The following is a 13,612-nucleotide window of genomic DNA, read 5'->3' as shown; positions in this document are numbered from 1 at the left end:
TCAAGTTTCACTCCCCCTGAAATAACCAGAGGGTTGTTGGCTCATAAAGTTGCTAACCGTGCTGACCTGGAAGGATAACAAGAAAGGCGAGTCCCGCACCTTTTCATCCACAGTACATCTTTATGAGTGAACATTTAGTACCACAAACCTTCCTCCACTCACTTGATGCGCATGTTCTCTGCCTTAGAACCCATTTTGACAAGATCCTCACCCACCATCCCAACACCACAAGTCACCTTCCCTGCCTTCCTCAACTTGTTTTCCCTTTGTTCATTACCCACAGTTACCATGAAGAAGACATAGACAAAGAGAAGGGACAAAGACAGGAAGACGAGGAAGAAAAGCTTCAGCTTTCGGACTGGTTTGATCCACAGTAAGAAAAGAAGTGTCGCCTGAGTCCAGTAAACCCACAGCTTAGCAGGAGGTGGTGGGGGCTGTGTGGGCAGCGGTACCGTGGAGAACATTCCTGATGGGGGAGGCGGAGCCTTAGCACCTATGGGACCTTTAACACAGATTAGATGAGAAACAATCTGGACGTTTTGACTCAAATGCTTGAGTAACAACTGCAGTGATTCTGATGGCAATTAGCCAGCAGCAGCAGATCACACAATCCTGGGGTTGGGAGGGGTCTTACGGGCCACAGGTTGTTGTGGAAAGCCACAGGTTCTAAAGTCAGAGCAAGAAAATTCTGAGATTCAGTTAACTCATCTGTAAAGTGGTAGTGATGATACAAAATCTCACAGGGCCATGCATGTGTTCACTAAGCAAGCATACAACAAATGTTTATCAAACACCTCTCATATGCTAGCTGGTGTCACTATCCATTAATGTGTTCAGAAACTAGCTAATGGGTCAAAAACAGATTTTTTTTTAAAAAAATTGAACTCAAATGGAAAATCAGAGGGCATCACATGAAGTAAGGATAAATATTGTTTAGCGGAATTTTTGTTTCGGCATGTATGTATGTGTATGTGTTTTGTTGTGATGCAACATGTATTCCTCACTATGAGTCAACGTCAAAAATTCTGTCCTAGACATCGTGTTAGGCACAGGAGACAGGAGAAATCAGTGAGTATGGTCATATGCAAGAAGTTCACGGTCCTGTAGGGACACTAGACATGAAATATTTACCAAGATTAGTAAGGACGTGTGATCAACTTGATTTAGAAGGGTGTGGTTTGGAGAGTAAGCAGAGGGGAGCTGCCCAGGATGACCATGAGGTCTGAGAGATGATGGGTGGTGGTGCCACTGGCCAGGAAAGGGACTAGGAGATGCAGGTCTAGGAGAGGGCGAGGCGATGAGCTCAATTAGGGATGTATGTGGACTTAGATACTTGTGGGGCATCTGGACAGAGACTCACAGGGTACCTGTCTGGGTCTGTTCAGGCTGCTATAACAAAATACCACAGATGGGATAGCTTATAAACAACAGAAATGTATTCCTCACAGTTCTGGAAGTTGCGAAGTCCAAGATCAAGGTACCAGCAGATATGGTGTCTGAGGAGGACCCACCTCTTAGTTTCTGTATGCCAGCTTCTCTCTGTGTTCTCATGTGGTGGAAGGGGCAAGGAGCTCTCTGGGGTCTCTTTTCTAAGGGCACTAATCTCATTCATGAGAGCTCCACCCTCATGACCTAATCACCTTCCAAAGGTCCCACCCCCTAACACCATCACTTTGGGGATTGGGTTTCAACACATGAATTTTGGGGAACACAGTAGTCAGTCTATAACTGTGCCCATACCTGTGGCAGAAGATACGTGGTGGAGACACAGGAAGAGAAGCCATCAGGGTGCGGGTGGCAGTGGGATCTCTAGGCCAGGATGAGGCCACCAGGCAGAGAAGCAAAACCCCGAATCCTGTCTGACATCGGCATTTAAAGGGCCAGTGGAGGAATAAAAGTCTGAAAAGGAGCAGGCGCAGCCATAGAGGGAGGAGGAGGATCAGGGGAGAATAGCAACTATTCTAGCACGAGGGGTCTTGGGATCTCGGAAGACTGAATATGTTTTAGCAAGTTCTCCTATTGTTTTGGGATTTGGGATTCACGCCTGTGTGAAAGGATGGGAATTTTGGCCCCTTGTATGTCATTCGAGGAACTGGACAACAGGGTAGCCATCTATGAGATGCTAAACCATTCCTGGAAATGTAAGAATATGGAAGCACTGCAGCTTTGATAAGTCCCTTAGATGTGTGTGTGCATGTTGGAGTGAGACCCCCCTGCCCACCCCAGCCAAGGACCAGCTAGATGAGCTAGAGATGGTTGCCAAACTTCCTTCAAAGGAGGGGGGCCCGCTTTTACTGTGTACTTGTGGTTTGCTGAGTGGGACTTGGGGGGCAAGGCCAGAGCTGAATTACTGGGGTCAGAGAAGAAACAGATCACAGCCATCAGCTGTCACTCTTTCCGCTCTCCTCCATGTACGATTCTCCTCCAAACAAATGGCGAGCAGATACTTAAAGAATATCGATTTGACGTGGCACCAAATCCAAGCCTTCTCAAGGCACCAAAGTATGTTTCTTGCATAAATGAATGAAAGATGAGCAACTAAATTTACAAATATATTTATATAAATGTATCCATTTCTATAAGCTATCAGAAACAATTAAGTATATTGTGTATACATTTTTGTATCAAGATCTCTTAGTCTCTGTATGTCTGATCACCTGATCACCGCATCCTCTTAATTTTCCTCCTACTTCTCCTGTCTCCCTTCTCAGTCTCCTTGACAGGGGACCCTGCCTCTCCTCAGCCATCAAATAGTAGTTTCTGGAGGTTGAGTCCATTGTCCTCATTTCTTTTCTTCATACATCATCTTCCAATGTGCTCTCATCCATTTCCATGGCGTTAGATACCATTTGTGGGAGAATGACTCCCGCCTTTGTATCTTCAGCCCAGAGGTTTTCTGAGCCCCTGCTTGTGTCTCACTGACTGCCTAACAGCTCTGCATGTCTCACGTGACCCAGATGGAGTTCTTGATTCCACCCCACCCTTGTTTTTCTAATTTCCCATCACAAGCAAGCCTGAGTCCAGGAGACCACTCTGATTCATCCTTCATCCTTTCCTTCACCCCTACAGTCTAATTCGTTTACATATTCTGTTAATTCTTCCTCCCAGATTCTTCCCACATCATCTCTTCTCTCCATCTCACAGGCACCCTTGTTCATGTCGCCATCAGCTTTTTGCTGGATCACTGTCCACGCACTGCTACCTGGGAGGAGTCCAGTAAATAATGCACTGTATGCATTCCACATCTTTTCTGACCTGCTGTGTGATTCACAGAATTTTAACATTTCCTCTACGCAACTCTTGGGGACCACAATGTACTCATAAATTAAGTACATAAAATTTAAAAGCTACCAATTACCTAGGTAGGTGTGTATTTGGGTTATGGAGGCAATTTTATTTTGTGGGAAGCCTTTGGCCTGGACTGGTGGGACCCCACAAGCTGAACACAGTGGGTGCCCTGCTTGGTAAGAAGGCATATGGGCTGTTTTCAGTCTTTCCTGGTACTTCTTCCTCCTTTTAGAACCCCATCTTGGTGACCTTGGCAGTTGACACTGGCAAATGCTAGCTCATCTGCCGGCTGTCTCTTCTTTTTTGTTGTTGTTGAGGGGTTGGGGGTGGAATGGGGGTGGATTTTGAGCAGAGGTTCATCCAGGAAGCTGATCCTCCCACCCCTTCTTCCTCCTCTACTGCCTGTGTTCTCAGCCTGTAGTCTGGCTTCTTAGTCAGGGTCCCTGACATGTTGGAATGGCCAGTGGAATTTAATAATTAACAGCTGGGAAATAGAACATTTTAATTTTTAATTAAACATTAATTTTTAATATTGCTAGGTTGTTTTGTTTTTTTTTCCTGCTGGAAGGAATCTTCCCAGCCAGGTAACCAAACTGGACACTGGTTTCCTGACTCAGTCTTTCTAGAAGGTGTAGACTGAGTGGTCATGCCACTGAGGAGTGCGTGGCAGGTGATTCTCAAAGGCTGGGACGGGTCTCATTCCTCTGATCTTCATGCTCAGCACTGGGCCTGGTACAGAGCAGGCACTTAGCAAATGTGCATCGAGGGGTGCCCTGGTCTAGCCCTCCCTAACGATTAACTGGCTAAAGACATGGTGCCCTTCTGCTCTCCTACCCCCACTTTTTTATTTGTAAAATGGGAGTGGTGATAGCACCCATTTTGGAAGGTTGCGAGGCTTCAATGAGAGAATGAAAGTCAAGTACTTGCCCCTGTGTCCAGGAGTATTAAGAATACCTTCCCTTCCTCCTCTTTCTCTTCCTTTTCTTAAAAACAATAATACCTGCTTGCCAAATGTTCAGCTCACACGCAGCTGCATGGCTTAGCTGACGGGCTGGGTCAGAACGTCTAAGAGATCTTTGACAGGCTCTATACACTAAGGACTGAAGTGAATGAGGTGACGATACAGGGAGGGTTTAGTTCTAAAATGTTGGTTATAGAATTCTAAGCCATGTGTGTGTGTGTGGGTGGGTGGGTGTGTGTGTGAGTGTGGTTTTTGGTCTGAAATCCTGTCGTTCAAGGAAGCTGGGGGTTTTATATGACTAAAAACATCACATAAGCTTCTTGAAAAAAAAAAAAAAAACTCATCATTTCTCACTCTGCACTGATAAAAATGCCAAAGTAGCTAAGTTGAGTGGAAAGGATGACAAACCTGGATTTTTAATCCCAGTTCATGAGCATGGCAAGTACAAATCCAGTTCAAGAAGCAATAGAAGGTAATGGTTCAGAGTACTGACTACAGATTCAGACTATCTGGCCCAGCTTGGCCCCTTACCAGCTGTGTGATCTCAGACAAGTTATTTAACCTTTCTGTGCTGCAGTCTCCTCAGTGATAAAATGGGAATCAAAACAGTGACCACCTCTGAAGGGTGAAGCCCTTGGCCCTGTGCCTGGCCCCATAGGAAGTAGCCAGTGTGTGTTAGTTACCATCATCAGTGGCCAGATGTTTGGCCTTGGACAAATTAACAAGCCTTTCTGAGCCTTGCTGTCTTATCTGTACAATGGACATAATATGTGGCAAGGCTGTTGCAAGGATGAAATGAGAAAGTGCCTGGCAAAAACAGAGTCCAAAACAACTTCTTTTATGATGGAAAGAAAATAAGAGCAACTGTCCCCCGTGCAGCTGGCATACCTGGGGTGCAGGGGCAGAGCTGTGTGTGGGGTTTGAGACTCCAGACAAGATGGGGGGGCACCAAGAGAGCAGCCAGGCGGTGTCCCTCCCAGTTCTGGAGGCAAATCACTGTGCAGGGAAGAAGGAGGCAGGCCTGCCGGGGGGCATAGGGCAGGGGTGGGAGGCTGAGTCAGCTCAAGAACAGGAGTGCAGAGTTGGGTGCAGGAGGGACAGGAGGCAGGACAGGAGGCATGAGGGAGAGTCTACTGAGGGCTGAGGCGACGTGGGGGTGACCTAGCCTTGCTGGAAAAACCCAGCTTTGCCAGTGTGGGAGGGGCAGTTTCGTGAAAATCCATGTGTGAGGGTAGGGGAAAGTTTTACTGGGCCGATCTACTTGCTAATATCTCCTCAACAGTGCCACGTGGTGAGAACACAGCCAGCAGGGACCCGATGGGGCCACCAAGACTTTGCCCCAGTCACCGGTCTTCTCCCCACAGTGGCTGGAGTGCAAGCACAGGGCTGGCAGGGGCCGGGCCCTCATGCTGGGGGCTGAATCTAAATGACTGGGTTGCAGTTTCTGCTTCCCAGTGGGGGAAATGCAGCCACTTCCAGAGCAAATCGGGGTCAGAGCCTGGTCCCCGCCACCCCCTCCCACTTCAGGCTGGGCCCCCACTGCTCCTCAGCCTTTACGCATTTGCTCTGTCTAGTCTGCCAGTTTGCTGTTGTTCTGACGTTGCTTCCTGTGTTTGTGTTGGCTTTGCCACATCCCTTTCAAGTCTTCTGAGTGCAGAGAACATCCCCCCACCTTTGTGCTCCGAGTAAAGAGGCAGCGTGGTCTGATGAGTCCCTTCTTTTCTGGGTGACTCTGTCTCCGTGTTTGTAAAATGAATGATAACACCAGAACTCCTTTAAGTCTGGGGCCCTTTTCGTCCTATAACCAGGTTCCTGCCCAGAAATCCCTTTCTGGCAAAAGACAAACTGAAACAGCTTTTCCCTTTTTGAGGTCTAATGTCACTCTCTCATCCCCCTGCGTCAAGCATTAGGGCTTTCTCAGGGTCAGATGTCATCCACAGGGATAAATAACACCCAGAGATGCCACTGGCGGCTTAGGAAGGGGCTGGGGAGGGAGGGGAAGGGATTTAGAGGGATGAGGATGAGGACAAGGAAAGCAGGAAAGGGAGACAAGAGGGTATGAGCTGTACAGGTCAGATCCCCACAGGGCTCCGCAAGGCAGTCCTCTGGTCCTTCACCCCGAAGATGCTGCAGAAGTCACATCTCCAGCTGAATGCTTGGGATTAAACTACAGTCAGGACTCAAGGACAGTCACCACAAGTCATGGCTGACCCATTTTCCCCCAGACTGTCTCTGCCCCAGCTTCTCAAAGTGACTCATGAACTCTCTGTTTTGTCACCAGGAAACGCCCAGAGGTTGTGACCATGACCGGATGGAAGGCGCCAGTGGTGTGGGAAGGCACTTACAACAGAGCCATCTTAGAAAATTATTATGCCAAACAGAAAATTACCGTGGGTTTGACAGTATTTGCTGTCGGAAGGTAGGTGTCACTAATAAAATTGACCTTGACTTTTTCTGGTTCCGCTGTTAGAGGGTTAGTGAGGGGCCCCCTGGGCTTATGGAAGCTGTTTGTGACTTGTTTGAATTCCTGGGCAGGAGAATGGTGTAATGGGACCATTGCAGGCTCGTTTCTGATGAGGCCCCAAAAAGCTGAGAACAAAACAGGAGTCTCAAAGTGAGGGGCTCGGGTTGCAGGTAAGAATGTCTGCTACACCCACTCTGGAGTCTACAGCACACCCACATCCATCTCCTCCCTGGCCTCCATGGCTCTCTGGAAATTCCAAGAATGCCAGCTGTTAGCCCAAACGTATACCATTGTTTCTCCTTTGCTCTCAAGACCCAGGACCAAGGACCAAGGACCAAGGACCAAGTACAGAAGTGACTTAAGCGCAGTGGTTTTCCACATCAGCACAGATGACCACTCCTCCATGGGTTCCTCTGCCCTATTCCACCTGGAGGCTTTGGCCCCAGGACATTTGGCTGGTAAGAACAGCCTCTTCCAGAGGTCAGAGAGGTTCCTGTGTCAGCTTCCATTTCCTTGATTAGAACATTTCTCCCCAAACTGCAATCATTCTTACTTAAAAGAAGTAGCTGTAATATTAGTTTTAAAATATAACTCATTTTGCTCTTTAGGAGAATTTTTTCTTTCAAAAGAAATTCAAAAAAAAAAACAAAAAACAAAAAACAGACAATGTTTTTTCCCTATTCGCCCTGCCTCCCCATCAATGGGCTTTCCATCTGTATCTTTTCCGAAAGCCACGTGGGAAGTTGACCCCTTGCTTGTACAAAGAGATTTGAAGTCCCAGGTGGATTTGAGCTTGAACTCTGCCCACTGCAGGGCCTAGAGGAGAGTTCTGTGAAGATCTGAGAGTTCTCCCGAGACCTCCAACTCAGAGCCCAGAAGCCATCACCATCACCATACTAACCAAGCCTTATTGTCACTGAATGTGCTCGTCCCCGGGACCTACGTGGCGTCTCTTGTAGAGAAGGCTGACTCTGGAGTTTTGACATTTTTACTAGAAGAAGCTGTACTGTTAGGAGTTGGGAACAGGATGCTCAGCTCACCTAATCCTTTGGTACAGGAGGGGACAAACCAGCACATTGCAGATCGATTTAATCGTGGTGTTTCAGAAAAGAGCAGAACGTATCATACCGCTCCACTATGGCTTCAGCTATCTCGTTGCAGCTTAGCAGAACTAAACTGTAGATGGCATACCCTGGTGAAAACCCCGTGCTCTCCGCTCTAAGGCAGGAGAGGACTGTTTGTACTCAGCAGCAATAAATCCTCCCAAGAGAGGATTTGGACTTTTAGGAGGTGTGATATTTGGTTTGTTTTCAAATAACAATGCACAGAGCCAACAGCAGTGTTTTAATCTCTAAACAATGTTAAACCTCACAAAGGCTCCCTCCCTCTCTGGACTGTCTCCCAAGCTTTAGGACACAATGGATTTTTTTTAAAGTTCCAGAGAATGAAAGAATTTCCTGGCTACCAGCCCCAGAGCCATGTCGAAGTCCCTCTGTATATTGCTCAGATATGTTCTATTTAAAAAATCAGTACTGTAAACACTTGGGTTTCCAGAGACCAACATTAAAAGCACAGTTTACTTTTGTGGTAATGAAAGGGGATCCAAGCAGCAACCAAAAAGCAAAAAGTGCCAGTTATTATTACTCACAAAATGTGGTAATTTGGCTGTTAGTGTGATCAGCAAATTAAATTCGGTCCATGTTCACTGAGCGTGAGTCTGGGGTGGCAAGAGTTGTGTTAAGCTAGCTGACCACTCTTTCCCCTACTCCATCAGCTCTGTGACTTCACAAGCTAGCATGTGGCTTGGCTTACAGAAGACATGAACATGATGTTTTTTGAATGAAAAGGTATCTAGCTCAAATACCACTACATATCTCTTAGAATGACCCAAATCCAAAATGCCGACAACAGCAACTGCTGGTGAAAATGTGGACCAACAGGAACTCTTATTCACTGCTGGTGGGGATGCAAAATGCAGAAACCACTTTGGAAGACAAGTTTGGCAGATTCTTACAAAACTAAACATACTCTTACCATACAGTCCAGCAATTGCATGCCTTGGTATTTATCCTAAAAAGCTGAAAATTTATGTCCACACAAAAACTGGCATACGAATGTTTATAGCAGCTTTATTCATAACTGCCAAAACTTGGAAGTAACCAAGATGTCCTTTAGTAGTTGAATGGGTCAATAAACTGTGGCACATCCAGACAGTAGAATATTATCAGAACTTAAAAAAAAAAAGATCTATCAAGCCATGAAAAGACATGGAAGAACCTTCAATGCATATTACTAAGAAAAAGAAACCAATCTGAAAAGACTACATACTGTATGATTCCAACTATGTGACATTCTGGAGAAAGAAAAACTATGAGGAGAGTGAAAAAATCAGTGGTTGCCTGGGGCTGGAGCTGGGGAATGGATGAACAGGCAGAATGCAGGACTTTTAAGGCAGTGAAAGTACTCTGTATAGTACATACATAAGGATAGATATATGTCATTATACATTTGTCCAAACCCACAGAGTGTACACCACCAAGAGTGAACCTTAATGTAAACTGAGCTTGGCGTGATAATGATGTGTCAGTGTAGATTCATTGATTGCAACACATGTGCCACCCTGGTGCTGCCTGATGTTGACAGTGGGGGAAGCTGTGAGAGGGAGCAGCAGGGTATGAGGGAACTCTCGGCGCTTTTAGCTCAGTTTTGCTGTGAGCCTAAAATGTTCTAGAAAATAAAATCTATTTTTAAAAAAGGAAATGAGATAGTTAAAATCAGGTTAAATCAGAGGTTGTTTGCTCTGGTATATGGCTGGGTCTCATAATGATGGTGTCTGGATAACAGATTGGTGTTTGGGGTGAGCAGTGGGAAACTCACAGAGTGAGTATGTAATGTGGAAGGATGTCCATGTCCCATAACCCAGTCTCTGGGTCTCAGAAAAGGATAAAAGAATGGCGATGGTTAGGCTCATGCATCCCCAAAGGACCCAAGAGTCAAGTCACCCTTGCATCTGGTGGGACAACAGGTTTTCACTGGGGTATAGATTGGAGTTTTTGAGAGAATCCTAAGAACTAGCACCCCCTAATGTTAGTTAAAAGGCACAAACTTCCAGTCATAAGATGAATAAGTCCTAGGGATCTAATGTGCAGCATGGTGATTACAGTTAATCATATTGTATTACATACTTGAAGGTTGTTCAAAGAAGAAATCTTAAATTTTCTCACTACAGAAAAAGAAATGGTAATTATGTGACGTGATGAAGGTACTAACTAATGCTGAGGTGGTAATCATTTTGTAATATATGTGTACCAAATGAATTCTTTGCACATCTTAAATTTACACAATGATATATGTCAATTTTATCTCAATAAGGCGGAAAAAAATAGAACTAGCGCCCACTGTGCCTGCCTGAAGTCTGAACCAATTGATAAATAAGACAAAGGCAGACAGTAGTGAATATTACCTTCAAAATAGTTCATTACAGTTAAAGCTGTTCTTGGAGAATGTGGCTTATCTCTGCAGGCCCTGGGCCTCCTAATACTGAACCACAGAATTAGAAAGACTTAGGCATCCAGGCACCAACAGCACCAGAAATTACAGGCCTCTGGATGTGGGAGTAGGGTCTGTACCACTAAGCTTACTGCAAGGCCCAGAGCAGTTGAGAACACATGTTCTCCCCGCCTGGCCAGCTTCTAAGAGTGGGAGAGGAGGGGGCCGGGCTGTGCGTGCCCAGTCACCCCTCCAGAATCAGCAGTCAGGTAAGTTACTCCGCCTCCCCAAAGCTGAGTGAATGAATGGTGGAGACTGGCAGGAATGTTACAGCAGCAGATGTCCCTCTGTGTGAAAACACTCATCTGGAATGGGGAAAAGTCATTCCTTTCCTAAAGAGCAAATTACAGACAAGATAGTCAGAACAACACATCACCTCCTGTAGAAATCCCAGAGGTTATATCTACCCCATTCTTCTTTGTTTCAGATACATTGAGCATTACTTGGAAGAGTTCTTAACATCTGCCAACAGGCACTTCATGGTTGGCCACAAAGTCATATTTTACATCTTGGTGGATGACGTCTCCAGGATGCCCTTGATAGAGCTGGGTCCTCTGCGTTCCTTCAAAGTGTTTGAGATCAAGCCTGAGAAGAGGTGGCAGGACATCAGCATGATGCGCATGAAGACCATCGGGGAGCACATCGTGGCCCACATCCAGCACGAGGTGGACTTCCTCTTCTGCATGGACGTGGACCAGGTCTTCCAAGACAGCTTTGGGGTGGAGACCCTGGGCCAGTCGGTGGCTCAGCTACAGGCCTGGTGGTACAAGGCAGATCCTGACGAGTTCACCTACGAGAGGCGGAAGGAGTCCGCAGCATATATTCCGTTCGGCCAGGGGGATTTTTATTACCACGCGGCCATTTTTGGGGGAACACCCACTCAGGTCCTAAATATCACCCGCGAGTGCTTTAAGGGAATCCTCCAGGACAAGAAAAATGACATAGAAGCTCAGTGGCACGATGAAAGCCATCTAAACAAGTATTTCCTTCTCAACAAACCCACTAAAATCTTATCCCCAGAATATTGCTGGGATTATCATATAGGCCTGCCTTCAGATATTAAGCTTGTCAAGGTATCTTGGCAGGCAAAAGAGTATAATCTGGTTAGAAATAACGTCTGACTTTAAATTGTGCCAGTAGGTTTCTGAATTTGAGAGAGTATTATTCTGGCTACTTTGTCAGAAAAGTAACACTTAATTTTAACTTAAAAAAAAAAAGTACTAACAAAATACCAACACAGCAAGTACATATTATTCCTCCTTGCAACTTTGAGCCTTATAATATGGGAGAATGAACATATTGTAATCAGATGTAAATTCCCAGTGATTTCTTATCTATTCTGGGTTGGGGAATATGTGATCAGCTGAACCAAAAAAAAGAAAAGAAAAGAAAAGAAAAATTGTCATAGGCAAAGAAAAAGTCAGAAACACTCTACAAGTGCCAGATGATATACTGGAGAAAAGCGTGCAAAAGGAAGTGTTTGGCAACAAGATACAATCCTGAGGGGCTGTCCTCTTGATTCCAGTGTCCTCCTGTCTTTGCCAAGTCTAAAGCAACACAGAGCTGCTTTGCAGCAGGAGAACTCAAGGACATAGTCTACCTTGGGAATCCTCAAATGGTTTCAATAGTAGAGTGCTTCAGGCAGTTTGTAGTCCGTGGCCTTTTCTCATCAGGACGTTGTTTGGCTTCTGTGCAGAGACTGGTCAAGAGTCCCAGCGGATATCATGGGGTGAATGTTGGGGGTCACAGGGAATCTGAATGAGTCAGTGGGTGCTCAGCATGAAGTGAAAACAAAGCCTCAAAGTAAGCTGGCCATGAAATAGCAAAGAGAGAGTGGAAAGAGAGTTTGATCACTGTGGGGCAGTGCCACTCTGAGGGACAACAGGGCATGGGGTTGGCATGTAAACACAGCGTGGATCCAGGCGCTGAACGGGAGGCAGCGCGGTTGGTCTCCAGCCTCCTCAACCCTAAGACAACCAGAGAGCAGCGTTGTCTTAGAAGATGCTTCTTGTCTGGGCCAAGTCGCATTCAGTTTGCCAGATTCTGGAACTTGTGTCTTCAAATCCTTGGCCAGAGGAAGTGGATGGTGCCAGAGTAGACAAAGGCCCACCATGGACTGAAGAGGCTTGCAAAGGGTCACATTTCCCAGACCTGGGCTTCATGACGGTTAGTCATCAGCAAGTCCTGCCACCATTTGCTCTAACCCTCAGGGTCCCTCAGCCCATCAGGCCGCAACCTGGAGGGCTGACATCAAGGACTGGAGTGGAGGAAAAGCCCACTCATCAGGGAACCTCTCATTTCCCCCTGCCCTCTCTGCACTACTGAAGTGTAGCAACCAGACACGTTTAATAAATAAAATGGTTAATTGATTTTATATCAAGAGTAGAGGGGATGGCAATGAAGACCCAGTCCTCATGACTAAACAGCTTAACATTCAGCTCCTTTCTCTAACAGAAGCTAGGAAACCCTACATATTATTTAAAGTTAAGCAATTCAATGTAAAGGAAGTTAGGAGGCAATATTTACACATGCAGTTCTGTTTATGTTTTGCTTGTGTTCCAGTTTAGGTCATTTGTTTCCATTTTCAAGGGATTTACTTGAAGAGGCTTGCACTGGCTTGATGTTCAGCACAACGGGCTGCTTTGATAAAATGAAACCTACATTTTCTCTACCATTTCACTGTGCCTCCTACTCTTCCGTTCCTGCCAAAAATTCTCACAACCCAGCAAAACAAATAAAACCAACAAAAATCCTGGAGAAGTGGCCTTGTAAAAGAAAAAGGAGATCACAGATTAGTTCGGACTCCTCTCTACACTCAAGTTTTCTGGGATCCGTTCCGGAGTAGGGGAAGTTCACGGTTTCAGTCCCAAACCAAAGAAATGATCTGTCCTCAGAGGTCAAAGGACTGATGTTTCCTTTTGAGGGAATCTTGATTTTTTTTTTAAACAAATTCATTTAAATTTAAATTCCAAGTGGACAAAGTCAAGATCTCATTAATAGTTCAATATTTTAAACAAATAAAATAAAATTCCTGATTTCCAATGGAATAAATTATTTTCTCAGTATATTCTGGTCTGGTCATAGATTGTACATTTTCTTCCAAAGATGTTCAGAACCATTGATTGCAGAATTTTAAATACTTAGACTCTGAAAAGTCCTCATGTCCTTTTAAAACTGTGTCCACTATTCTAAAGATAGAAAGAACATGGTTGAGATTTGCTAACTTATGTAACAACAAATGCTCATATAGAACTTTCCAAAGTGAAGCACTGAAGAAATTAACTGCCAGTGGAAGAACCACTAGAGTAAGCCTTGCCCCCAAAGGTCAGGGCGGGGCGCGAGGTCAGAGG

The 13,612-nt window shown here is 45.5% G+C and overlaps 1 protein-coding gene across 5 annotated transcripts in view; it reads left to right on the top strand.

The window, feature by feature from the left end:
* The window catches only part of GGTA1 (glycoprotein alpha-galactosyltransferase 1 (inactive)), a 60,090-nt gene extending 46,763 nt beyond the window's left edge, over positions 1-13,327 (top strand). For 4 of the 5 annotated variants that reach the window (XM_074362152.1, XM_074362150.1, XM_074362149.1 and 1 more), the window contains 3 exons: positions 284-373; positions 6,531-6,668; positions 10,690-13,327. In XM_074362152.1, the coding sequence (XP_074218253.1) occupies positions 284-373; positions 6,531-6,668; positions 10,690-11,383 (922 nt within the window). In that variant the 3' untranslated portion in view covers positions 11,384-13,327. The remainder of the gene's footprint in view (positions 1-283; positions 374-6,530; positions 6,669-10,689) is intronic. The other variant, XM_074362151.1, reaches the window with a different exon arrangement.
* Positions 13,328-13,612: the final 285 nt, after the last annotated feature.

This window comes from Camelus bactrianus, chromosome 4 (assembly GCF_048773025.1).
Source record: "Camelus bactrianus isolate YW-2024 breed Bactrian camel chromosome 4, ASM4877302v1, whole genome shotgun sequence".
Lineage (NCBI taxonomy): Eukaryota > Metazoa > Chordata > Mammalia > Artiodactyla > Camelidae > Camelus > Camelus bactrianus.
The sequence above is the reverse complement of the archived record's forward strand: the minus strand, read 5'-3'. Positions and strand labels throughout refer to the sequence as shown.